Source organism: Canis lupus, chromosome 1 (assembly GCF_003254725.2).
Source record: "Canis lupus dingo isolate Sandy chromosome 1, ASM325472v2, whole genome shotgun sequence".
In the NCBI taxonomy this organism is placed as follows: domain Eukaryota; kingdom Metazoa; phylum Chordata; class Mammalia; order Carnivora; family Canidae; genus Canis; species Canis lupus.
Genome location: NC_064243.1, coordinates 107901533 through 107926184, shown reverse-complemented (window position 1 = coordinate 107926184; position 24652 = coordinate 107901533). Strand labels below are relative to the sequence as shown.

At 56.4% G+C, this 24652-nt stretch overlaps 3 protein-coding genes across 7 annotated transcripts in view; 2 read left to right on the top strand and 1 right to left on the bottom strand.

Moving 5' to 3' along the window:
- Nucleotides 1–10: 10 nt before the first annotated feature.
- Nucleotides 11–7689, top strand: SYNGR4 (synaptogyrin 4). 5 transcript variants are annotated; one of them, XM_049094113.1, is made up of 5 exons: nucleotides 11–162; nucleotides 1094–1288; nucleotides 5482–5719; nucleotides 6946–7085; nucleotides 7397–7689. In XM_049094113.1, exons 2-5 carry the CDS (start codon nucleotides 1196–1198, stop codon nucleotides 7628–7630), a joined length of 705 nt encoding a protein of 234 aa, XP_048950070.1. In that variant the 5' UTR covers nucleotides 11–162; nucleotides 1094–1195; the 3' UTR covers nucleotides 7631–7689. The 5 variants fall into 5 exon arrangements, with proteins under 5 accessions (XP_048950070.1, XP_048950085.1, XP_035567960.2 ...); XM_049094128.1 differs by having other exon boundaries at nucleotides 44–162; nucleotides 1097–1288; XM_035712067.2 differs by having other exon boundaries at nucleotides 88–108.
- Nucleotides 7690–10250: 2561 nt separating this feature from the next.
- On the bottom strand, nucleotides 10251–18992 carry KDELR1 (KDEL endoplasmic reticulum protein retention receptor 1). The gene is made up of 5 exons (XM_025424440.3): nucleotides 18677–18992; nucleotides 17903–18003; nucleotides 17038–17196; nucleotides 12394–12646; nucleotides 10251–11024 (listed from the first exon to the last, which is right to left on the bottom strand). Exons 1-5 carry the CDS (start codon nucleotides 18765–18767, stop codon nucleotides 10990–10992), a joined length of 639 nt encoding a protein of 212 aa, XP_025280225.1. The 5' UTR covers nucleotides 18768–18992; the 3' UTR covers nucleotides 10251–10989.
- A 1564-nt stretch (nucleotides 18993–20556) lies between these two features.
- The window catches only part of GRIN2D (glutamate ionotropic receptor NMDA type subunit 2D), a 35616-nt gene continuing 31520 nt past the window's right edge, over nucleotides 20557–24652 (top strand). Inside the window, exons 1-2 of the mRNA XM_035712053.2 lie at nucleotides 20557–20778; nucleotides 21590–21879. The gene's annotated coding sequence lies outside the window, so the exon portion shown is untranslated. The remainder of the gene's footprint in view (nucleotides 20779–21589; nucleotides 21880–24652) is intronic.

Here is a 24652-nt window from a genome sequence, read left to right as displayed (position 1 = left end):
GTCAGCTCCCGAGTAGGCGGGGAAAGGGCGGGGGCGGGACTTGGACGCCGCCAATCAGCTGTGGAGGAGCGAAAAGGCGGGAAAAAGCGGAACCAAAAGGAGGCTGAGGTGGCGCCAGAGACCAGGAGGGGAGGGTGGGCGGAAGGAAGAGCCGGCCTCCAGGTGACGCAGACTGGGCCTCCAGAGTAGGGGTGGCCCTTTGTCAGACAGCATCACCCCCAAGCCCCACCACCCCCATCCCAGGTCCTTAAAGGGAAGACTCCGATTCAAAGAAGGTAGCCTGGTGCCTGGGGCCTGACCTCCTAATTCTGAGGGGAGAGCTCAGTTCTGAGACCGTGTTCCCCGCATATCTGAGGTCCAGACCCCCCAGCTTCAGGAAATGCACTCTTAGGAAGATGGACTTGAATACTAAGGGGAGGCCCTTATCCTAAGAAAATAACCCCAAACCACGAGGCCAGCCTAAAAATACACCCTGAAACCCCTGGGTTCTCCATTATGGGGGCTGTCAGCACCTTGGAAGGGATTCCTCTGGCTCAGACCTTCCAGGGGTTCTGGTCTACATTCTGGCACCCCCTTGTCCCTGGAAGATCCTTCTCTAGACTTCCCACCCAGAGCACATAGTCCTCAGAATGACCTCCCAGCTCCCGGGTCAAGGATGTGACCCCAGTCTCCCAGCCTTCTCCCCACGCCTTCTCCCCGGTCTGGGATCCTCTCGCCCTGCACCTCCACCTCCGGGTACCCGGGCAGCCCCCTCAGCCGACAGCCTCCTCAGCCTGCGTTCCTGACCCCTGGGAGCCCCAGCAGCCCCTTCACATCATGTCCCCATCTCTGGAATTCTCAGAAGCTCCCTTCCCCTTCACCCCATTCATGGGACCCTCACCCACCCTCTCGCCCTGCACCCCCACCTCTGGGACCCCCAGCAGCCCCTTCATCCCCAAGCCCCAACTCCTCATAACCCTGGTAGACCCCACACAACCTCATTCCTGGGACCCTCCAGTACCCTCTACCCCGTGCCCCTCTTCCTGGGACCCCTGGCAGCTCCTTCACCCCACGCCTCTGACTCTGACCTCCCACCATCCCTCTTTTCTTGCAGCAGCCGAGCCCAGGGCGGGCCTGGAGCCTCTGGACGGCGGCACCCAGCAGGCAGCACCCAGCATCCCCCCTCCCGCCCCCCAGGGACCCAGAAGCAGCCGCCATGCACATCCCTGAAAGCCTCCAGGACCTGGCTGATAGTGAAGCTGTGCAGTTTCTGAAGAGACCAAAGACAATCACCCGGATCTTTGCAGGGGTGAGGCCCTCCTGTGGGGCTGACTGCCCCATGGGTGACAGGAAATAGCAGTTCTCCCCTCTCAGACACAGTGTGGAGGGAGTCAGGGGGAAGTCTGGGCTTTTTTTTTTTTTTTAAGATTTTATTTATTTATGAAAGACACACAGATCGAGAGAGAGAGAGAGAGAGAGAGAGAGAGAGGCAAAGACACAGGCCCAGGGAGAAGCAGGCTCCATGCAGGGAGCCTGACGTGGGACTCGATCCCAGGTCTCCAGGATCATGCCCTGGGCTGAAGGCGGTGCTAAACTACTGAGCCACCCGGGCTGCCCAAAGTCTGGGCTTTATGCTGTGCCACCTCCACTGCTCTCCTTTGACAGAGCTGGAAACTGAGGGCCAGGGAGATGATGAGACTTGACTGGGGTCATGGGAGTAGATGAATCAGATCCAGGGTCCTAAGCCAGAGCCTCTCCTTCCAACCCCTTCTGGAACCTGTGGATGGAGAAGGATCCAAAGGGCCTGGCTTAGAATCCTGGCTCAGCCCCATGCTGCCCACATAGGGTGGCACACTCCCCGCTTTGCCTTGCCTGGGCCTAATTGAATCAGCGGGATTGCCACCTTTCCTTCTCAAAAATGCCACATTTTGTTGGATAACGTACCCAGTCACCCTATGTCTGCATGACCTTGAGGAAGTGACTTGATTTCTCTGAACCTCTATAGCCTTGCGTATAAGAGGCCCTGCTTGTAGGAAAGACCGTTCTGAAAGTGAAACCAGTTAATGCCCCTAAACTGATAAGCGTGAACCTGGAAGGTATTAATCGCGCTTTCAATTTGGGGGACCGAGGGTGACGGGCACTTGTGTTCTCCCCCAGGGGAAGGGGGGAATTAGGAATTCCACATCCAGGTTCTGAGTCCCTCACGGGCAGTTAGCCCTTCTGCTCCTCACCACAACCCTATGACATGAACATGGCTACCTCTGTTTGACCCACGGGGAAGCTGAGGTTCACAGAGGTTGAGTGACTTGCCCAAGGACGTCACCCAGCTGGCGGGCAAGTCAAAGGATTCTCACACCTCCAAGGCTCTGGAAGGAAAAGCGGGTGGTGGAGGGGGGAGGAGGCCCAGCTGGCGTGGAGTGGCGTGGGGAAGGGGGAGGGAAGGGCCACGGACCGTGCCAGACGTTTTGGTCACGGACTCTGCCCGCCGCCTCCATCCTCCCTCCCTCCCTGCCCTCTCCTCCTTCCCCCCTGGCCTGGCTCCTCAGTAGGGAGTCTCTGGGCAGCTGGTGCTCTTGTCCTTTCACTGCCGCCTGCCAGCTGGTGTCTTAACTGATGAATCTTTGCTCCTTCCCTGGGGATGGGCCAAGGAGGGCGTGGAAGGAGGTTGGACTCTGGCTTCAGAGGGCTCGGGTCCCTCCAGCCCAGCTGAGCCCCCTCCCTGAGTTTCCAGTGCCCAGGGTTCAGGCCAGCAGCCCAAGGTTTTCAGGGTCGGTGGACGGACAGCCCACAGGCCCGGAAGTCAGGAGAAGTGGATCCCAGTCCCCACCTCCTTCGCTGACCTTGAGAGGATGCATCCCCTCTCTGGGCCAATCATGAGAACTACCATCAGGCCTTGGCCCCACCCCCTCTTCACAGCACAGAGACAGACTGGGAAACTGAGGTTCCAAGAGGTGAATGATTTGCCCATGGCCACACAGCTGGCAGAGTCAGACACGTCTGGCTCTTTCCACTCCACCATAATGGCTTCGATTTATCACCTGTGAAACAGAAATGAATCAGTAACATCTACCACGTGGGGCTGGTGCGAGGGAGGTATAGGCAGGTAAAATGGATACAGGCTCAAATGATGGATGGGCCTTCCAGTCCTCGACCTGGCTCTGTCCCCAAGCAGCAGAGCAAAATGCTCCCCTTATGTGGACTCCTAGCTCCAAAACAGGGGATGGATGTGGACAGCCTTGGAGAATGTTAAAGTGCCAGACAAAAGAGGGACTCCTTGTCATTGTTATGTTATGATTTTTATTGAGAGAAGGCAATTAAGGGGAAGGAGGGAGGGGGATGGACAGAAGCTGAGGAGTTTAGGAGTTTAGGGGCAGAGCCTCCTCCATCCTCATCTGAAGGGCAGGGCAAGAGCAACACACATTGGCTGAGGTCCAAGCTGGTGGTGGGAAAAGAGAAAAGCGGTCCCTATCCAGGCGGAGTTCAAATTCTAGTGAATTCCTTCCTCTCACCTACTCCCCCACTCCCGTCCCCAATACTGCCACATCCAATCAATCACCAAGTCCAATTTTACGTCCTAAATATCACTGGACTCCCCAGAGCTCTGACCTCAGCTCAAGTCTCCACATTTCTGCCCAGGCCTTCCCACCAATCCCCTCTCTGGTCTATTGGCCTCTGGTCTTGCCCCCTCCGAACCATCGCGACCCTGGATATTGTGTCTGACTCCAGGGCCAAGTCTAACCCCGGCCACCCTCTGCTCAGAACCCTTCCGTGCCTGAAGTTAAATCCAAGTAAGAAATTTCACTTTCCATGGCTCCCAAATCCAGGCCTCTCCATCTGGTGTCCAAGGCCTCTGAGGCTCTGGCTCCCACCTACTTTTCCAGCCTCATCTCACACTCCATCCCTCGGGTGAGATTTCTCTCCAGTCCCCGAAGGAGCCCCCTTCTGCAGCATCTGGCTTTTGCAAACACAGTTTACACCCCCCTGGAATGCCCTCCCTCCCCTATCTGCCCGACAAACTCCTCATTCTTTAACATGCAATTCAGGCCTCACCTTATTTCCTCCTGAATCCAGCCCCAGAGCTATGGTTCTGGCTCAAACCTCGACTCTCTCCCAGACCCCAGGCTGCAGCCTCCTCCCTGGCCTTCCGACCTCCAGACTCACCCCCTCCAGTCTGTCTCTACCCAAGGCCTCAGATCTGCCCCTGTCTTCCCCTACTCACAGCTCTGCTGTGGCTCCCTATTTGCCCTCCAGACAACCTTATCGTCCTGCACTACGCCATACAGCCATCACCTCATCCAGAAAGCCTCCCTGGGGCAACTCCCACCCCCCACCTCATACACACTAGTCCCTTCTGTATCTGGCATGGACCTTGCCCCACTGCATGGTGACTGTCTGGGGCAAAGCATGGAGCTTAACATTTTCACTGAGTGGCACCGCTAGGAACCCCTGCCCTCCAGGCGTCTGGTTCAGCTTGTGGCAGTATAACAGGGCCCTAAAGTGGGCTCAGGAGCTAGGCAGCTTCTGTTCAAATCCAGGCTCCGGCACCTACCAGCCCATTGGTTTTGGGCAACTCCTCAGCCTCCCTGGGCCTTGGTTCCATTTTCTAAAGAAATGGGGCTGTTAGTAGTAACCCCCCTCTTAGGGTGGCTGCAAGGATGGTTCAGGTGTGAAGTGCCTGCATGGCATTTCATAAATAAATGCGGTAGAAGACAAGTGGAGACACAGACTGTGACACTACAGTGTGCTGTCTGCAGCAGGCACAGGTGAGAAGCTAGTGTATCAGGGATGTTGTATTTGCTTTTTTAAAAAGTCCTGGGGTAAAAGGGGGGGTGGGGGGGGAAGAGGGGAAAAAATGAAAAATGGTAATGTTCGTTAGGTACTGAATGCTACATCTCTGACTGTACTTGTGTGTGTTTGAAATGCTTCACAAATTTATTTTAACAAGTTGAGAGGAACAAGGGGAGTGGGGAGGGAAGAGGAAGAAATGGCAGGCCCAGGGAAAGGCCTGGCAGGCAGAGATCATCACAGGGGTGACAAATGCTTCTGGACCTCCTCACACGCCCCAGGCACTGCTAAGTATTTTGTATGGGCACCTGGGTTTGGTGGCAGGTACTTGTTTGGGGTGGCAGAAGGGGAGCATGGGTGAGGTGGGGGAGGGAGGCGGGGAGTGGAGAGAGAGAGACGAAGATGGAAAAGTGCAGGAGGGCAGGGTGTGGAAGGACCTCTGTGGAGGCTTGTGGGAGATAGGCAGAGGGGTGGAGACTGGAGGCAGGGAGGCCAGGGAGGAGGATCCAGTGGTGGGGAGAGGATGAGACCTGAACCAGGATGGAGAGAGGAGGTGAGGAGCTTTAGGAGGGATAAGCTTAGAAGCCCTGAGGACGTGACAGGGTGAAGGACAGGGCCCACTGTTCCCAGATAGGGACCCAGGGGGTTGTGCAGGTTCTGTGGACACAGCTCTGCTCTGGCCCACTGGGATTGGATTCCTCCCTCCTGCACCCACAGGTCTTCTCCCTCATCGTCTTCTCCTCCCTGTTGACCGATGGCTACCAGAACAAGACCGAGTCCTCAAAGCTCCACTGCGTCCTCAATGGCAACAACGTGGCCTGCAGCTTCACCGTAGGAGCCGGCCTCCTGGCTTTCTTCAGCTGCCTGACCTTCCTCGCCCTGGATGCCCACGAGAGCCGCATCGGCAGCACCCGCTTCAAGACGGCCTTCCAGCTCCTGGACTTCATCCTGGCTGGTGAGCACCAACTCCCCACCCCGGGGATGACCCACCCAGAGCTGCCCCTTTAGCCCCTGGAGGCCCCTGGGACACCTCCCTTCGCCACCCAGCTGGCCCACCGTCCTCCACACGTGACCTGAAGCCTCACCCCTCCCTTCTGGAAGCTCTTCTGCACCTGCTGTTTCCCCCCAGGGAATTATTACTCATCCTTTAGACTCAGTGTAAGGGTCACCTCTTCTGACCCCCAGGCTAATTCTAGAAGCCTCCCTTCTGCCCTGCTTTTTCCTCACATTCACCTCCCTTCTTCACAGAACATTTCTTGAAAAGCCACCCGGTGGTGGGAGGTGGGGTTCCAGCACAGAGCCAGGCCGACGGGAGTTTGAAATCTCAACTCGGGCGCCTGGTCGCCCCGTGGGCTCAAGCGGCTCTCTTCCCCTCTCTGAGCTTCAGTAGAAGCTGGGATGAAAACCCCCACAATGCAGGACTTTTTCTGAGCACGAAATGAGAGAAAGGAGGCCTGGAGTAACGTTGACCTTCTCTGGGCACTTCCCACATGTCAGGCCCAGAGCCAGGGGCTCCACGTGCCTGGTTTCATTGATTCCCCAGACCCACCTGAGGAGGGAAGTCCTGCTCCTCTCCCCATTTTGCAGAGGAGGAAACAGGCTTGACGAGATTATGTAATTGGGCACACAGCTGCTGATTGGCAATCCCAGGCTTCAGAACAAAGTCTTGCCTCCTAACCACTGCCCAGTACTCTAGATAGAGACTGGCACACAGTAAGCACCAAATAACTGAGTTCCTTTGCCCCAGGACCTGGGGTCCCTCCTCGCAGTCTGATGTTAACTATCCCCACCTCCTCCTCACCCTCTGCACCAGGCCAACCCCAGCGTTCCAGGGCTGGGAGGGCCCTCAAAGGCTGTTGACTCCAGGGCCATCCGAAAGAACTTTCTGTGAAGACAGAAATGTTCCATAGCCACATTCCCCAATTATGGGAGCCACTGGCCACACATGGCCACCAAGCACTTGAAGGGTGGCCAGTGCAACCTGCATTTTTAAATCCTATTTTAATTAACTGAGATGCAGATGGCCACGTGTGGCCAGTGGCTCCCGTAGTGATCAGCCCACCTGCACTCCAGCAGTGTACTTTATGGAGGGCATGGAGGGAGAGACCCCTTGGCCAGCCTCCAGCCTCACCCTTCCTGAGCCAGGCTACCCCTGTCCCTCTTCTCTCCTGCAACCCCCAGTCCTGTGGATAGGCATCTGGTTCGTGGGCTTCTGCTTCCTGGCCAACCAGTGGCAGCATTCACCACCCAAAGGGTTCCTCCTGGGAAGCAGCAGTGCCAAGGCCGCCATCACCTTCGCTTTCTTCTCCATCTTCACCTGGGTGAGGATAGGTCCCCTCTGCAGGGTGGGGTTGGGGGGCTAGAACATTCCCGCTCTCAGCTCCTCCGGGAGTGAGGGATGGCTCTGCCCAGGGCCTCTGCTAGCTCCTTCTGGGATGGGGCAAATTGGAAAGAAGGCTCCCCTTAGGGTGAGCAGATGCAGCCCAGCCTTAGGCATCATGCTGTGCACCCTTGTCCAGCGAGCAGGGAGCACAACCGTACCCTGTTGTCCCCCTCCTGGACCAGTCCCCAGCCCCAGTCCCTCTCTCCCCTAACCCAAGCTAGCCTTTGGCATGCCCTTTCCTGCCCACAGATTTTCCAGGCCTACCTGGCCCTCCAGGACCTCCGGAATGATACTCCAGTCCCTTACAAGCGCTCCCTGGATGAGGGTGGCGTGGTGCTGACCACCCTCTCCCCGCCCTCTGCCACCAGCCCTGTGAACACACCCACCACTGGCCCCAACAACCTGAGTTATGCCGGTTCTGCTTCGTCCCCCTATCTGACCACTCCGAAGGCCCCCCGCCTCGCTATGATGCCTGACAACTGAACATCCTCCTCTACATCAGTAAAGAGATAATCCTCCCTCCAGAAAGGTTTCTGAAAACAGCCCTCTGTCCTTCTCATGTCTGTTCCTCTTTGGTCTTTGGAGTGGCCAGGGGTGGGGAGAGATCCTGAGGTCGCCTCAGAGTCTCTGCAGTGGGCCACCTTTCCACACCACCTCTTGGACTCTCCATCTGGGTACCACTGTGATGGTAGCACACCCCAGTGACAGGAAGGGGACATTCCTTGTGGCCCCTTCAATCCTCACACGGGCAGTAGGAAGGAGGCACGAGGCACTCCAATGCAGTCAAGTAAGCTCGTGTTCAGAGAAAGAGAAAATGCTTCTGCCCGTGGAGAGAGTACTAGGGAGGAAGCAGGGCCAATAAACACTTGGAGCAGCCCTTCCACTCACCCCAGTGACAAGGGACCCAACTCAAAACCAAGGAACAGGGGATGGTGAGTCCATAAATGAGAACAGGGGAGACCCCTGTCTGAAAATATTTATGAGGCTGCCTTGGGGAAAGAAGAAAGGATTTTATTCTAGAATGCAGAAGGCAAGTGGGGACTCGTGCCCAGGCCGACAGGGGACCCCAGTGAGTGAAGCACTCTTTAAGGGAGTAGTGGGGACAGGGGGTGTCTGGGAGTGGCAGCCTTCACTCAGCACCCACCATTCAGCACCACGGGCCTCAAGTGCCTTAGGGCAGCGCTGTGCAATTAAAATGTAAGGCAAGCCAGGGGGCAGTGAGGGCCAGAATATGAAACCTTCTAGCAGCCACATTAAGGAAAGTAGGATGAAACAATTGAAATTAATTTTCACATATTTTATTTAACCCAATATATCCAAAATATGATCATTTAGTTTATTTCAACATGTCATCAATATAAAAATTGAGGTCTCTCTTACATTCTTTCCTATGAAATTTCTGAAATGCACAGACACCACAGCTTAAGACCCACCACATTTCAAGCGTGGAGCTAATGCCTACAGTATTGGGCAGCCGAGCTCTAGAGCCTTCTGGCTTTTCCAGAACAATCAGAAACAGCTTTCTTTTTATGTGGAGTTCTTTGGCAACGGGTAGAGCAAGAAAAAATGTTAATGTTATGCAGGCCAAACAAAACACACCCACAGGAGGGCCCCTGTGGCCTGCAGAGCATTCATTTACAAACTGGACAAAGGGATACTAGTTGTGTGTGGGGGGGTCACATGTGGATTCTATGGTCCCCCCCAACCTTTTTTTTTGAGGTTTCCTGGGTGGCAGGCCCCATGCTCGGGACTAAAGGTACAAAAATAAATAGGATGTGGTCCCTGTGGGCATCTAGGGAAATAGCAGCAGGGCAGTGGAGTGGGCAGTGCTCTGATATTTGAAACAGGAAGATCCCAAGCACTTATCCTCACTCTGTCTAGCTGGATAAGCTGGGATGTGGCACTTAATTTCTCTGGGCCAAGCTGTCTTGGCTGGAAAACTAAAGACTCGGATCAGATTTAGATTGATGGTTTTCAGACTGCATACAGAGAGGTGCCACCACCCCATCACGAATCAACCCAAGCAGCCCTGTTTCTGCGTTTTCCCTATCAGGCTTCTGGGTAAATTCCCGTAAGTGGAAGGTCCACACAGCGGTGGCGAAACACATAAGCTGCAGCATCAGGAAGCCCAGGTACAAACGCCAGCTCTGCCACTCACTTGCCCCTACGCATTGGTTTCCTCCTCCACAAAGTACCCCCCCTTTGGGGGTGCTGTAAGGGTCCAGAGAACTCATCCACATAACACACACGCTGGCTGGTACTCATGCTAGGCAAACACCAGCTACCTGCCTCCTAAAGCTTCCAGAGCCATCCTACAGAACCGAACGTGGTTCGAGAAGGTCTTTGGGGGGCATCTAGCGAGTCTGCCTATACCAGGGGGCAAAACTCCAAAGGCTGACAAAGTCCAGGCAGGTAAGACAAGTGAAGGAAACCAGCCAGGTGTGAAGCCAGTCCAGAGGGAGATGTGGAAAATATTGTGTTTTTAACTGCATGAAACAAAAACAAAACCACAGCACCAGCCGGATAATGAATGGTAGCAACCCCTCAGCCAAGTCCCGGGGATTGTGATGGAAGGCTCACACCCCATCCATTCAGCTCCAGCCATCTGTTGCCACCCGGAAGCGAGGACCCACATTGTCAGATTGACAGATTTTTTTTTTCCCAAGAGAAGCCAGAAATCCAGATTTCAATGTGAAAATCTGATTTTTAAAGGCTGGCAACAGATTCCATTTATTTATTTATTTATTTATGAAAACAGGATGGCTCAGCAAAATGCCAAATGAGGGTAGGACGGGGGCTGCCCATTGGTGACCTCTAAAACATGCTCTTGAAAGTCCTCTGCCACCCTGGGATTCGGGAGAACAGCCAGGGAAGTTCTGTGCCAAGATAAAGAGAATCTTCAAGACTTTTTTTTTTTTTTTCCTGAAACCTCTTCCCCAGCACAGCCATGAGGAGGGTGGCACTCTGAGTCCTAGGGAACCCAGTTTCTCACCTTCCTGCTCCTCCCAGGACTCGGTTGCTGGCAGGCCGGTCAATGGGATAAAGCAGAAGCCGAGGGAAGGGTGAGGAGGGACCCCACAAACACCAGAGAGAGGGCAAGGAGTAGCGAAAGAGGCATCATTTTCCTCGGTTTATTTCAAGAGAACAAAGAATCAACCATCAATTCTGTACAAAAACGTGGCTGTTGAGCCAAATGGTGACCCTCAGGCCAACCCCCTTGCCATGCCCGGCCCCTCGTCCCCCCTAAATTGTCAAAAAATAAGGATAAGCCCAAAAAACCCAAACTCTGGAAAAAAATTATATTGAAAAATCAGGGAGACTGTTCCTCCCCTCCTCCCTCTCCCCAATCCTGAACTTTGAGGGGGGTTTTGTGGGGGAGGCTGTGTTCATGGCCATGGTGGGAGGTCAGACAGGTGAGTGTCTGCAGATTTAGTGTTTGGCAACTGGCGAGGCTGGAGGGTAGGATCTGGGAGGGAGCCGAGCGGCTTGGAGGAGGGCAAAGATATGCGACCCTGCCCCATGGGACACTCAAAAACAGTTTATAAAAATTGGGGGCCAGAGAGTAGAAGAGAAAGGAGTCATCAGAATCAAAAACTAAATAGTGGAAAGATTTTTTTTCCTTTTCTAAAAGGCAAAAAACTACAAACACCCCAGGTCCTGAGCTCCCCAAGACTTGGGTCCTCCACCACCCCCCTGAAACCTGGCAGGAGGGGGGCTGGGGAGTGCGGAGAGGTTGGTTCTTTAAAAAGTCACCCCTGGACGGGAAGGGAAGGCTCTTCGTCTTTCGCTGCCTTCCTCTGCGTCTCTCGGGCTGCCGAGGAGAGGGATGGCCAAGCCCAGGGCTACGCCGGCAAACTCAGCTTCTTCCCCTTCAGGACTGCAAGGAGACAGAGGGAGTGGACATTACCAAGGGGCCCTGCAGCAGGGATGGCCTCCCACACCCACTTGGACGCTGGGCTGGCGGGGCATCCTGGAGGGTCAGCCGCAGGACCCTGGATCATAAGCTGGGAGGACAGGCCTGAATTGCCCAGGGGTGAGCTAGGCAAACAGGGAAGAGGCATTGCATTTTTTCTAGTGCCAGCTTTCCCAACCACCCTCAAAAGACATTTGGGTTCCAGGTCTCAGAAGGATAGGGTCCAAGGGCCCGGTAGGGCTGGCCAGGTGCCACCACCCCTCCCACCCTCCCAGCCTCAATCCAGAGGGGCCACAGGCTGCCTCCACACTCTGCTCTTACTACCTCTTCTTTTTTTCTTTCTTTTCTTTTCTTTTTTTAAAGATGTTATGTATTTATTCATGAGAGACAGAGAGAGAGATAGGCAGAGACACAGGCAGAGGGACAAGCAGGCTCCTTGTGCAGAGCCTGATGCAGGACTCGATCCCAGGACCCTGGGCTTATGACCTGAGCCAAAGGCAGACAGTCAACCACTGAGCCACCCAGGCGTCCTCCCTTCTTTCCTTCACACTGACTGACTCCTCATATCTCAGCTCCCTGCTTCCCACCACCTCCTCAGAGCATCCCCCATGTAAAGCAGCCCCCTCACCCTCCCTGATTGTTCGCTGACACATCCGTGGTTTCTCTGAGCTCTTCCTGCTGTTTGCAACCATCTCTCTCTCCTTTTTCATTCACCATCACCCCCTACTAGAACACAGGGGACGGGAGGGCCACCTTTTCCTTCTGCTGCAGCCCTAGAGTCTGGCCAGGGACACAGAAAGTACTGAACACATTGGTTGGTTAGTTGGTTGAATGAATGAATCTTGATAGGCCTGAGTCTCTGAGGGGAGGACAGAGACCAAGCAGCAGAGAGGAGGCCCTTCCTTCTCTGAGTGCTGCTGGGGTCGGGGAGATAGGAATTGCTTTTTATGGGATCTGGAACCTCAGAGCGGGAGGGCCTAGGACAGAATCTGAGAGAAGGAAAGTCAGAGGCCACTCCTGCTCTCTCTTTGTCCTGTCTCAAATGCCCAGGGGCTGGGAAGAGGGTTGCCAGCTCTGAGACAGCCCCCTGTGCCTCGCCGCTCTTTCCTCAGGGATGCAGGGCCTAGGAGAACAACGCCTTGGTTCTTAGGTAGGCAGGAGCTGGACATCTGAAATCCCAGGAGGGCAGTGAGCCTGGGACCCCAGAAGGTAGGAGAGGAAGCCTTCCCGCCATTGAGTGATCCAGGGCTAGGGAGACGGAGCTTGGCCCCAGGGAGGGCGGGAGCCGGAGAAGGAGCAGGATCCCCTGCAGCCGGCCCTCCATGCTGCCTACCTTTGGTGATGTAGAGGTAGAAGAAATCGCAGTAGAGGACAGTCTGGACTAGGCCTGCTACAATGGCAATGAGGTCGAAGAAGCCCTCGAAGTGGTAGCGCCAGATCCAGTTGAAGAGATAAAGTGTGCGGTAGACACCCAGAGCAAACAGGTAGTGGCTGGTGATGGTCTCTGCCTCGCCCGTCTTGCTCACCATGAACAGCTGTGGCAGGATGGCTACCGACTCCAGGTAGATGGAGAAGGTCCAGAGGATCTGTGTGGAGGGCAAGAAGCAGGGGCAGACAGTAGGGTGAGACGAGGGGACAGGGCAGGAGAGAAGGTGGGGGATGGTGGAGAGAACGGGAACAGCGATGCTGACCCGGCACCCACTGAATGCCAGACACCACCCTGCCCGTGTCACATGTACCCTCCCACCTTTTTTTTTTTTTTTTTTATGATAGTCACAGAGAGAGAGAGAGGCAGAGACACAGGCAGAGGGAGAAGCAGGCTCCATGCACTGGGAGCCCGATGTGGGACTCGATCCTGGGTCTCCAGGATCGCGCCCTGGGCCGAAGGCAGGCGCCAAACCGCTGCGCCACCCAGGGATCCCTTTTTTTTTAAGTTTTTATAGATAATATTGTTTCTTTCTTTATTTTTTAAAAGATTTTATTTATTTATTCATGAGAGACACGGAGAGAGAGAGGCAGAGACACAGGCAGAGGGAGAAGCAGGCTCCCTGCAGGGAGCCCAATGGAAGACTCAATCCGGGATCCCAGGATCATGACATGAGCCAAAGGTATATGCTCAACCGCTGAGCCACTCGAGCATCCCTGTACCCTCCCATTTAATCCTCACCATCAACCCCATGAGGGAGATCCTGTCATGGGCATCCCCATTCTACGGATCAAGAAACTGAGGTTCAGAGATCTGTCTGAGACCACATGGCTAGGAAGCAACACAGCTGCGATTCAAACCAAGGGTTTGGAGACAGTGCTCATGAGCATTTTGTAGCCATGCCTCCAAAGGCAGACCAGGCTGGAATCTCAGCTCTGAGATTTTCCTTCTATGAGACCTTGGGCAAAAGACCCAGGTTCTCCGAGCCTCCACTTCCTTATTTCTAAAATGGGGCTGATTTTCCCACCCTTAGAGGGGTGACATTCAATGTGAAATCTTTAGAGACATAAATCAGGCTCTATCACTCCCGGTCACTGCTTCTTATCACAACCAGAGTAAGATCCAAATTCTTAACTTTGGCCGTTCCAGCCTAATCTCTTACTCGCTACTTTGCTCTCCAGGATGCAGTCTTCTATCTGGTCCTTCAATACACTACACTCTTTCCTGCCCCAGGGCTTTTGCATTTGCTGTTCCCTCAGCTCTTCCCCCAGAATGTCACATTTGGCCTCTTCTACTTCCTTGCAGCCTCATTCATCCATCACCTCTGAGAGAGGCCTCCCCTGACCAGTCCTACCCCTAAGACTGTCACATCACCCCCTCTATTCTTCCCAGCAGCTCTTGCCAGAATAAGAGCAAGCTCCATGAGGTCCAGGATCCTATATCTTGTTCACTCCATGGCCACAGGGCCAGGCACATATTCAATGCCTGAATGAACGAGTGAGTGAAGCTCCCCATGTGCTTGTCTGTTGCTGGCCACCATTTAGGAAACAGTGACAGTCATCGCTTGTGAGCAGGACAGGGCATCGTAGGAGGGGGAAGGAAAGACTAGACATCCACCAGCATCCTCTCAGTCCTCAGCAACCTGAAAGTCCCACCTGGGTGACTTCCGGTCTGTAGACCCACTGAAACCTCCCCTCAGAGAATAAGACCAGGTGGCAGTTGGAGCTCCTCCTCAGTTGTTTTGGTTTGTGAGAGAAAAGCAGGGAACATCAGCGTGCATTCACAACTCACGCTTACGTAGCCTTTACCATATCCAAGGCATGGCTCTACCACCTTATGGGTAGTTAACTGGCTTATGTCTTAAACCTAGAAAGTGAATCCTATTGTTATCCCCATTATACAAATAAGAAGACTGAGGCCTGAGGTCGCACAGCTACACTATGGGGAGAAGCATATTCCTACTCAGGCACTGGACTCCAGCGCTTGCTCCCATAATCACTCCCATAGCACAGCTCTTAGCAAGTCAGGTTTATTGAGGCTCTCAAAAAATGCCTTCATTAAATTGATGCACACCCACCTGTGACTCCCGGGGTCACTCTTGAGGAAGAGAATTAGGACGTAAGAGGAAATGGAAGGTCACATTTTCATCACGTTTATTTTATCTATATGTCTGAATTCTTAAAGAGTAGTTTTCTTCTAGGATTCACTAATAATTTTTTTTTTTTTAGCATGCACCAATTAATAGCCTGGGCTTTGCAAGCAGGTGGACCTGGGTTCCAATCCTGTGAGCTCTCCTCTCTGAGCCTCATCTCAGCTCCAAGAAATGGGGATAAGGATGTCTGTGTCCTGGGTGCCCAAGGGGTCAGAAAGGACGACGTATCTAGAATAGCCAGCACAGAGCTGGACACACAGCGGGTGCCAATACTTTGCACAAGTGACCTCCTCCCTCTGAATGAGGGAACTGCAAAAGCTAGAGTCAAGTGTCGTAGGTTCCAGTCTGGCCACCTCCATCTAAAACAAGCCCCAGTGCTTTCCCTGAGCCTCTGTTTCCACATCTGCAAAATGGGTAAGTACACCGGAAAAGTGATGAGGATGGTATGTTTGCAAAGGCCAGGGCTACACCCAAGCCAGGGTTCCTGCCATAGCACAGCAGCCTCCCACTCCCAACCCTGGGCTAAAGGTGCCCTCAATCAAATTTGTCTGGCCTACACAGTGGTTTTTAGAAATATATTTTGAAAAAAAAAAAAAGAAATATATTTTGAGGGGAGCCTGGCTGACTCAGTCCAAGGAACAGGCAACTCTTGATCTCGAGGTTGTGAGTTAGAACTTCACTTAGATGTGGAGTTGTTGGGTTTGTTTTTTGTTTTTTTTAAGATTTATTTACTCATGAGACACACAGAGAGAGAGGAAGAGACACAGACAGAGAGAGAAGCAGAATGCCTGTGAGGAACCTGATGCAGGACTCGATCCCAGGACCCCAGGATCATGCCCCGAGCCAAAGGCAGATGCTCAACCACTGAGCTATCCAGGCGCCCCTAGATGTGGAACTTACTAAAAAAAATTAACTTAAAAAAAAAGAAAGATATTTTGAATATGTGGCCAAATTTGTCAAACAATATCTTTCAGGATAACTCCTAAATTGTGGCCTCTGTTGAAAACAGCACATCTGGCCACTCCGACAAGGCCGGAGGAGGCTCAGGGGAGAGAAGGCTGCTCTGATTTTCTGATTCCTGCAGAAGATCACAAACTTAGCACAGGCCATCTCAAAATTCAAAAACCCCAGGAGTTGGGATCCCTGGGTGGCACAGCGGTTTGGCACCTGCCTTTGGCCCAGGGCGCGATCCTGGAGACCCGGGATCGAATCCCATGTCGGGCTCCCGGTGCATAGCGCCTGCTTCTCCCTCTGCCTGTGTCTCTGCCTCTCTCTCTCTCTCTCTCTCTCTCTCTGTGTGTGACTATCCTAAAAAAAAAAAAAAAAAAAAACCAGGAGTTTGTACAGGTGCTACTAAAATGCCATAGGAAAAAAAAACATGATTTTTAGAAGTTTCAGCATGGTATTAAACTTTAGTCATGACACAGTACTTGCTACCTAGTGCCAGACACTGTGCTTTACCAATATGAACCTCTCTTTAGAACCTTATGAAGTAGGAACTGATTAGCCCCATTTTACAGACAAGAAAAATCTACAGAAAAATTATAGACTTGCCCAAAGTCTTACAGCTGCTAAGTAGTAGAAGCTGGCTTTGAGTCACCCCACTCTGTAGTTCCACGATCTATATGTTTAACCAGGAGATCATGCCACATGATCAGTAAATCCTCACAATGACCTGATCGGAACTTTACAGATAGGGAAACCAAGGCACAGAGAGGTCAAGTCGCATGCCCAAGACCTGATCGGAACTTTACAGATAGGGAAACCAAGGCACAGAGAGGTCAATCACATGCCCAAGGTCAGGCTAATAGAAAATAGCAGATATGGGATTCAAATCCGAGTAGCCTGAGCCCAGAGCCCCCATTCCCAATTCCTGAGCTACTCATGAAGCCAGTGACCTTGGACAAGTCACTTAGACTTCCTAAGCCTCAGTTCCCTCATCTGTAAAATGGGGCTGCTGTACACAGTAATGAGTTAATGTACACAAAATGCTTAGAGCAGCACCTGGAATGCAGTGAGTGCTGCTGTTAGTGCATTAATATCATTCCACCTCCCAAGCCTGTGTGCTGAACTCATGTATCCTAAAATAAGGAAGTCTGGCGGCGCCTGTGTAGCTCACTTGGTTAACTGTCTGCCTTTGGCTCAGGTCACGATCCCAGGGTCCTGGGATGGAGCCTCGCCAACAAGCTCCCTCCTCAGCACGGAGTCAGCCTCTTGCTCTGCCCCTCCCCTTGCTCATGCTCCCTCTCCCTCCATCAAATAAATAAAATCTTTAAAAATAATAATAAAATAAAATAAGGAAGTCTGAGCAAACCCTGCACAAGGAAGCCTTTGAGAGGGTCCACTGTCGATAGCTGTCCTGCCATCCACCACTACAGGGACCGTGCCACATAGCCTACCTCTAGAGGGGTAAAGTCATGGTTGACCAGGAATGCCAGGATGGCCGTGGGAACAACGAGGAACTCCACTCGGAATGTGTCATGGTTCCCATCATAAGTGGCTTTGAACTTGCTGTAAATCATCCAGACTGTGGTGAAGGAACAGGCAATGTAGACCACCTGTCAATGGGGATGATGAGGAGGGCACTTCAGCTGAGCACCCAAGATTCGAACCTAGGAGTTTGGAACTCTGGCCCCCTCCTCCCTCAGACCCAGGAGTCCTCACCTCCAGCCCCTCCTCCCCCAGCCCCTGGAGTCCTCACCCCCAGCGCCTCCTCCCTCAGGCCCAGGAGTCCAGGCCCCCAGCCCCCTCCTCCCTCAGACCCTGGAGTCCTACCCCCAGCCCCTCCTCCCTCAGACCCTGGAGTCCCCACTCTCAGCCTCCTCCTCCCTCAGACCTTGAGTCCTCACCTTCAGCCCCCTCCTCCCTCAGACCCAGGAGTCCAGGCCCCCAGCCCCCTCCTCCCTCAGACCTTGGAGTCCTCACCTCCAGCCCCTCCTCCCTCAGACCCTGGAGTCTTCACTCTCAGCCCCTCCTCCCTCAGACCCTGAGGTCCTCACTCCCAGTCCCCTCCTCCCTCAGACCCTGAGGTCCTCACTCCCAGTCCCCTCCTCCCTCAGATCCCGGAGTCTTCACCCCCAGTCCCCTCCTCCCTCACACCTTGGAGTCCTGACCCCCATCCCCTCTTCCTTCAGACCCAGGAGTTTGGAACCCCAGCCCCTTCCTCCCTCCGGTCCAAAAATTTGGGATCCATACTCCCTCCTCCCTAGGACCCTCACTTGGCTCCCCCTTCAGGAGGGGCCAGCAGGGGGGTAGAGCCTTTACCTTCATGCACGTATTGTACAGTGAGATGTAGTTGGTGAAGAGGTCCAGGTACCGGGCAGTGAACACCACAGCAAACAGGACCTGGCTCTTCCCTGAAATCCCTGTGGTCCAAAGAGAGAGTGGGGGTAGGCTGGGAGTGGGCTGCCTGAGGAACCAACCGCGGCCCTGCGCCTGGGACCGGCCCAGAGTCGGCCGGAGCGCAGCTGTCCCTGGAGGCCTCCCCAGCCCTCCCCGCCGGAGCAGGGCCCTTTCCCACGGCCCACAGCCAGGGGGCAGCCCGGCCCCGAAGCTACTCCAGCCCGAGGCTCTGTCCCAGGCTAGGCCTCACGGCCACTCCCGGGCCCCTCAGGGTCCTCCCACAGTCCGGACGCAAGGTGGGGGCTCCGAAGGACCCCACTTGACCTCGGCCCCCTGGAACCGGTCGCCGCTCTCCCGCTCCCGTCCCGGCCGCCACGGTCCACGTCACCAACTCCCAGCCACCTCCCTGCCTGCCACGGCTCCCGGCTCCCAGCCCCGAAATCCCGGGGCCACCCGCGAAGGGCCAAGGGGAGCTGAACTGGGTGCCTGGAGCCACCCCCCACCAAACTGTATATACCCCGAGTCTGCGGAAGGGAACTGACCCCCCGGTGACCCCGGACCTGGAAGGGGGATCCCCTGTAAGCAGTGGGGGGGATGGGCGGGGAGACCCGTCCCCCTCGTGCCTCCAAACCCTTCCCCGAGTCGTGGGATGTCCTCCGCACTCTCCCCCCTTCTCCCGCCCCATGGGCGTCTCACCGGCACAAGAGCGGGACTTCCAGATTTTGAGCAGTAGCAAGATGATGGCTAGGAGGTGGGAGAGGTCTCCCAGGAATCGGAAGAGATTCATGCTTTGGGGGGGTCTGGCAGGGCTGGGCTGGTGGGAGGCAGGCTGGGCTGGTTTGCCCCCCGGGGCTGATGTTCTGGCCGGGTGGCTGGGCTGGGGGGCGGGAGAGGGGCCCTCGGGTGGGCTCCACTCCGGGGAGGGGGCTCTGGGAGGGGGAGCCGAGGCCGGAGCTGGTGGCCGAGCAGGAGCTGGGAAGAGGGAGGAGGGCGGGAGGGGGAGGAGCCCGGAGGGAGGCTCCGCCCCGAGGGCGGGGTTCCGGCTCTCCGGCGCCCCCTATCCCGCACCTCCCGGCTTGCAGAATCGGCGCTAAAGGCTGCCAGCCCCAAGGCTGCCTGCTAGGAATTTGCGGGGTCGATGGGATCTGAAAGTCCCAGAGCAGGCGCCTGCTCCTCCAGGCAGTAGGTTTCTCTGCAAGGGTGACAACTGCGGCTCCCAGCCTCTGCCACTGTCAGGGATTCAGGTAGCTGGTCTGTGAGCTTTAAAAATCCTAGACAGGGACCTAGATGCTGGCCTTTCAGGGGCCTCCAGCTCCAATCCACCCAAAAGACAAGAAAGCAGCCCCCAGCCCCTCCCTGAGACCAGGGAGTCTGGACCCTCAGCATCTTCATCCCCTAGGACCCAGGAGGCTGGAACCTCAGCCCCCTTACCCCCTCAGACCCAAGAGTGTGGGCCCCCTTCCTTGAGACCTCAAACCACTTGTGTCTCCAGCATTCTGGCCCAGGAACCACAATCCCTTCTTTCCTCTGGGACCCACAGATTCAAGTCCCCAGCCTCTTCTTTTTAGGTATGTGAGCCTTCACCCCAGGTCTCCCAGACCCTGGAGTCAGCAACCCATAGCCCTGTCCCCTCACAGGCACATACACACTCTCCTGGGCTCTGCTCTCAGGGGCCCAGGTGTCCTGCACTCCACTCCACCCCAGCACTTTAGAGAAGCCTGGGCTCAGCCTCTCTAGCATGAGGGGTAGGAGCTGGGCTGCTGGTCTGAGAGCCCCTCCAGGGACCAGATTGTGTCTAGGAGGAAGCTTTCCTCCTGGATATTTGAGTACCCATGGGTGACAGAGGCCAGGGTGCTTCAGTAATAGAAGTGATACTGATTTCTTCAGAGGCCTGGATGGATCAGGTACCTGAGGGTGACATGCATGAGTCTCGGACTTGTGGGTGCCTGAGGATGGCTTGTGCTGGGGGATCGGGTTGTCTGAGTGCCTAAAAGGGATGGGGCCTGAAGGAGGGACCCAGAGGCCTGTACTCTTGGATCTGAGGGAGGAGGCACCGGACCTGGACTTGAGGGTCTGAGGGAAGAGGGGGCTGGGGACCTGAATTTCGGGATCTGAGAGAAGAGGAGGCTGGGAGCCTGGACTCCTGGCTTCATGAGGAAAACCTAGTTTGCAATCTGGCCTTCTGGGGCTACAGAAGCCAAAAGATGGGTCCGAGCATGGCGGAGACTGAAGTCTGGGAATGGCCTCCTGCTTCCCAAGCTTCAAAGTGGGGAAGGGGCAGAGGGCAGCAGCCCCTGGGGCCCTGGAGTCCAGGGCCGAAGCTGCTGTGTCAACGCTGGGTTCTGAGTCCCTGCCTCCTGCCTCCCCACCCACCCACCCCCAGCTGGCCCCAACACACACTTCCTCCCTTTTTATTTGCGACCCTCATTCTCTTGTCCCAGGAGGCAGGCAGGGGCCGGGAGCTGGGGGCAGGGTGGGGAGGTGGGGGAGTGGGGGGGCGGCCCCCTCCCCCAGCCCGGGCAGGAGGAGGGGTCCCCAGGGAGGCCAAGAGGGGGGGCTGTGGGTCTCCCGGCAGGGGCGGACGGGGACTGAATGTTAATCGCATCCCGAGTGAGTGTGTGTGTGCGAGAACAGAGCGAGTGTGCGAGTCCCTCCCGCTCCGGCTCCTCCAAGCAGCGGCAGCCGCCGCCACCCTCCGCCCGCAGCCGCCCTCGGCCACCAGTGCCCAGCTGGGGGGTGTTGGCCTGGGTGGGTCCGCCCGGCCCCCAGGGGTCTCTCGTGCGTCTGCCATCTGCCCGGTGAGGATCTGTGTGTCGGGGTGTCTGGGGCTGCGCTGGTGAAGGGGGGGTGTGTCTGTAAGGGCTGCAGCGGCTGAGGGAGGGAGGGAGGGGTCGGTCTGTCTGTCTGTACCGACCCGGAGCCTCCTGCCTGGGTGCCATGGGCCCCCCAGTTTCCTCCCCCCAGCCCCCCAAACCCGGATGAATGGTGTGTACCTGGACTCTGTGCCTCCTGCCTGCGTCCGGCTGGGCGTCTGGCGTCCCCAGCTGCCTGTGTCCTCCTGTCTGTCCGAACAGCCCCGGACGGCAGTGGCAGCCCGGCCCCCATTGGACCCCCTGTGTGTGTGTGTGTGTGTGTGTGTGTGTGTGTGTGTGTGCCTCCCTCCTCAAGCTCCGGGGGTGTTGAGGGGGAATCCCAGGGAAGTGAGGTCGTGCGTGTGTGCGTGTGTATCTGTGTGTGCTTCTGCCTGGCTTTGAGTGTGGGGGTGCTGGGGGGTCTGGAGGTGGCCAAGCGAGGAAGGCAAGCAGTTCCCCCAGACAGGCAGCCTCCCTCCCCTTACACAAACACACACACCAGCCACCGGCTTCAGAGGTGACCCAGACAGACAGACAGACAGACACAGACGCTGGAGGGGGGGCGCTGAGGGCACAAAGGGTGGGGGTGCGAATGAGCCAGGGAGAGGCGGGACCGGACACATGGACGGGGGGGAGGAGCCGGGGCTGAAGCGGCAGAGGGGGGCACCCCAGGTGGGCGGAGGGGGGATCCCCACGGGGTCGGGGCGGCGAGAGGACACCCCGACAGCCTCCGCAATGTCCGGGGCCCAACTTCTAGCGCAACATGTGTAGCGGCGTCCTCGCCTAGTTGGGGTGGCCGCAACCTTGGGGGACAGACAGGGCAGGACGGGACCGAAGACGAGGAGGGAGAGCCGGAGCCAGGGACGGGCAGGAGGTCCCCACCGCCGCCACTGCCACCGCCACCGCTGCCACCGCTGCCGCCACCGCCGCCCTGGGGCCTGGCCCCCAGCGGTTCCCTGAGCCCTCCGCGGAATCTTCGGGTCGCTGGACTCTGGGCTCCGGTCCTGCCCCCCCGCGATACCCCACACACAACAGGGTCATGAAAAGGTAAGGCCCGGGAAGGGACTGCGGGGGTGGGGGTATGTGGACCCCCAGATCTAGGACAGGGAAAGTTGGCCAGGGGCCTCAGGGAAGGAGGGGGGATTGCATGGTGAGCTGGGGTTTCTGCCCCTGGCGGGCTCCCTTGTCTCCTGGGGACTCTCCTCTGCCCCCTCTTTCTCCCTCTCTGAGCCCCTTTCTCCTGGGTCCCCGCTCCTCAGGCCTCCTAACCCCCCATTTCTCTGACACTTTGCACCCTCTCCCCAGCCCCGCATACCTGACACCCCGTATCTCTATCCCCCCCCCTCCCCGTCTCTCCATCCCATCTTCCCTCTGCATCCCCCTGCCCGCATCGGGCTCCCCCCTCGCTGGCTGTCCCTCTCCCTCTCTCCTCTCGCTCTCCCCTCCCTTCTCAGAGCTATGAGTCTGCTATTAATACCCCCGCCAAGGACCTTGAGGGCATCCAGGCCCCAAGCACCCCTCGCCCCAAGCTATCACCCCTTCCTCAAGCTTCTGGAATACCCTTCCAGCCTGTTCTGAGCACCGGATTAGGGTGGGGAGAGAATGGTGTTGGGGGGGGACGGGATGCCGTCTGCAGCACGACGCGAGGGGGGGCGGGCTGTTGATCAAAGTGGCCTCTCCTCTCTTCTGTGATGGGCTGTGGGGGGGTAGTGTTGGAGACAGGGACACCCCAGGAATCTCTGGCACCCTCCTCCTCCTTAGCTGGGGGACAGCTGTGCTGTGTCCAGGACCCGAGTGGGGTGACAGGAGGCTGGAGCTGGCGGGGGAATGGGGGGTGCTCACAGGATGTTGGGACTGATGGAGTTTGAGGCATAAAGGGGATCCTTAGGGGAGGAAGGGGCTCTGGGCCTGCACTCCTGGTTTCTGGGCAGAGAGGAGGCTGGGCACCCAGTCGAGGGGCAGGAGGGAGCCAAGACTCCTGGGTCCTCAGAGAGGGCAGAACTGAGCCCCTGGACTCCTGGGTCTGGGAGGAGGAGGGTGCCGAGAGCCAAGACTCTTGAGTCTTTATGGGAGAAGTTAGAGCTTCTGTGTCTGAGGGAAGAGGGGGCTGGGGGCCCAGCCTCCTGAGTCTCTGACAGGGCAAGGGACAAGGAGGGTTTGGCTCTTGGGCCCCATGGAATGGATCTGGGGACTGAGACGAGGTGGAGGTTGGGGGCCTGGGGAATGTGATCCCTGAGGGCATAGGTTCCGAGGATTGGGCCTCCAGAGTTCCCCAGCAGCTGGGGCCACTACTTAGATCTTTGAGGGGTGGGAGACTGTCCTCCCCAACAGAGGACTGGGCATCCAATTTCCTAAGAAGGGTGGGGCAGGAGCTACCTTCCTGGGCCTCTGCAGGGAGCAGGACCCTGGGGTGCCCAAGGACAGAGGCCAAGCAGGGGTGGGTCTGGGATAGGCAGAGGAGGGTCTGAGGGAGGAGAAGCCACCAGGAAGGGAGGAGAGAGTGAGTGTTAACCCCGCAGGGGCCAGGCCACAGCTGTGGGTTATTTTGGGGTGGGGGGGGGCTATTCTGAGCGCTGATTGAGCCAGCTGCTTGGGGAAGGGCAGAGGAGAGGAGGGGCCAGGGGAGCCAGGATTTGGGAGGGATGGGCACATTAGGAGTCCCCACCCCCATCCCTGGGGAGACAGTGGTCCAGGATCCCTGGGAAGGCAGGTGGTGGGGGGGGGGTAGTGAGGCCTCTAGGCAGGGGAGGGGGTGTGGGCCTTTCCCCCACCCGGACTATCTGTGGGGTAGAGGAGGCCTGTGCTGCCATGGCAACCGGACAGGAGCCTGATTGACAGCCAAGAGAGAACTCTCCCCCATCTGGACCCTCACCCTTTCAGCAAGCCCCTAGTGCACGCTCTAATCTCTCTCTGGGAGCTGGGAGTCCAGGCCCCCGGTGCCAGGAGTCTGGGCTCCCCGCCCGACCACCCCAGGCAGCTAGCATTCAACAGGGGACACAGGAAGAGATGGCTGTATTTCCTCTAATTTACTAAATTGCTCTGGGCTGGGAGCCAGGGACCCCCGCCCCCCCCCCCCCCCCCCCCCCCCCGCTCTCACAGCTGTGCCCCCCAACCCTGCAACCCAGCCTGGGCCACTGTTCTCTCTAGCTCTCACTGACAATGGGGGGATAGGGACAGAGTAAGGGGACAAAGACAGTTTGGGGGTAGTGGTCGAGGTGGGGGGGTAAGGTCCTGGGGGTGTTCTCTCTCCTTGGGATGCCCCGCTCATTTCTTTTTCTCTCTTATTTCTCTCCCCCCACACACCTGACCCCTTTTCCCTTTCTCATTTTTTTCCCCTCACTTTTTCTTCCTTTTATTTTTGATCCCTCCTGCCACCCGCCTTCCCGGCCTTCCTTTCATGTCTGTGCTGGGCACCTCCCTGGTGGGGGTCTTGATCTTTGCCTTGGTTCGCTATTTCTGTCTTCCTATGTTTCCTGTCTGCTCTGCCTGCCTCCTCCCTCAATCGGCTCTGCCTGTTTCTCCATCTCTTGTGTGTCCATGTCTCTCGGTGGCCGTGGGGTCCGTCTCCGTCTTTCTGGGCTTCTTTCCATCTTCCTCTCTCCGTCCAACTTTCTCGTCTCTCTTATCTCACCCGCCCTCCGTGTCCATCTCCGCGACTCCCCCTGCCTCATCATTCCCTCCCTATTTCTGTCACTCCGTCTTATCTCTCTCTGCCTCCTTCCTCTCTCCATCTCTGTCACTCTGAGCCTCTCTATCCCTATCTCTGGATCTTCTCTGTCCCCATTTCCCACCTCCACTTTCCCTGACTCGGTGTCTCCCC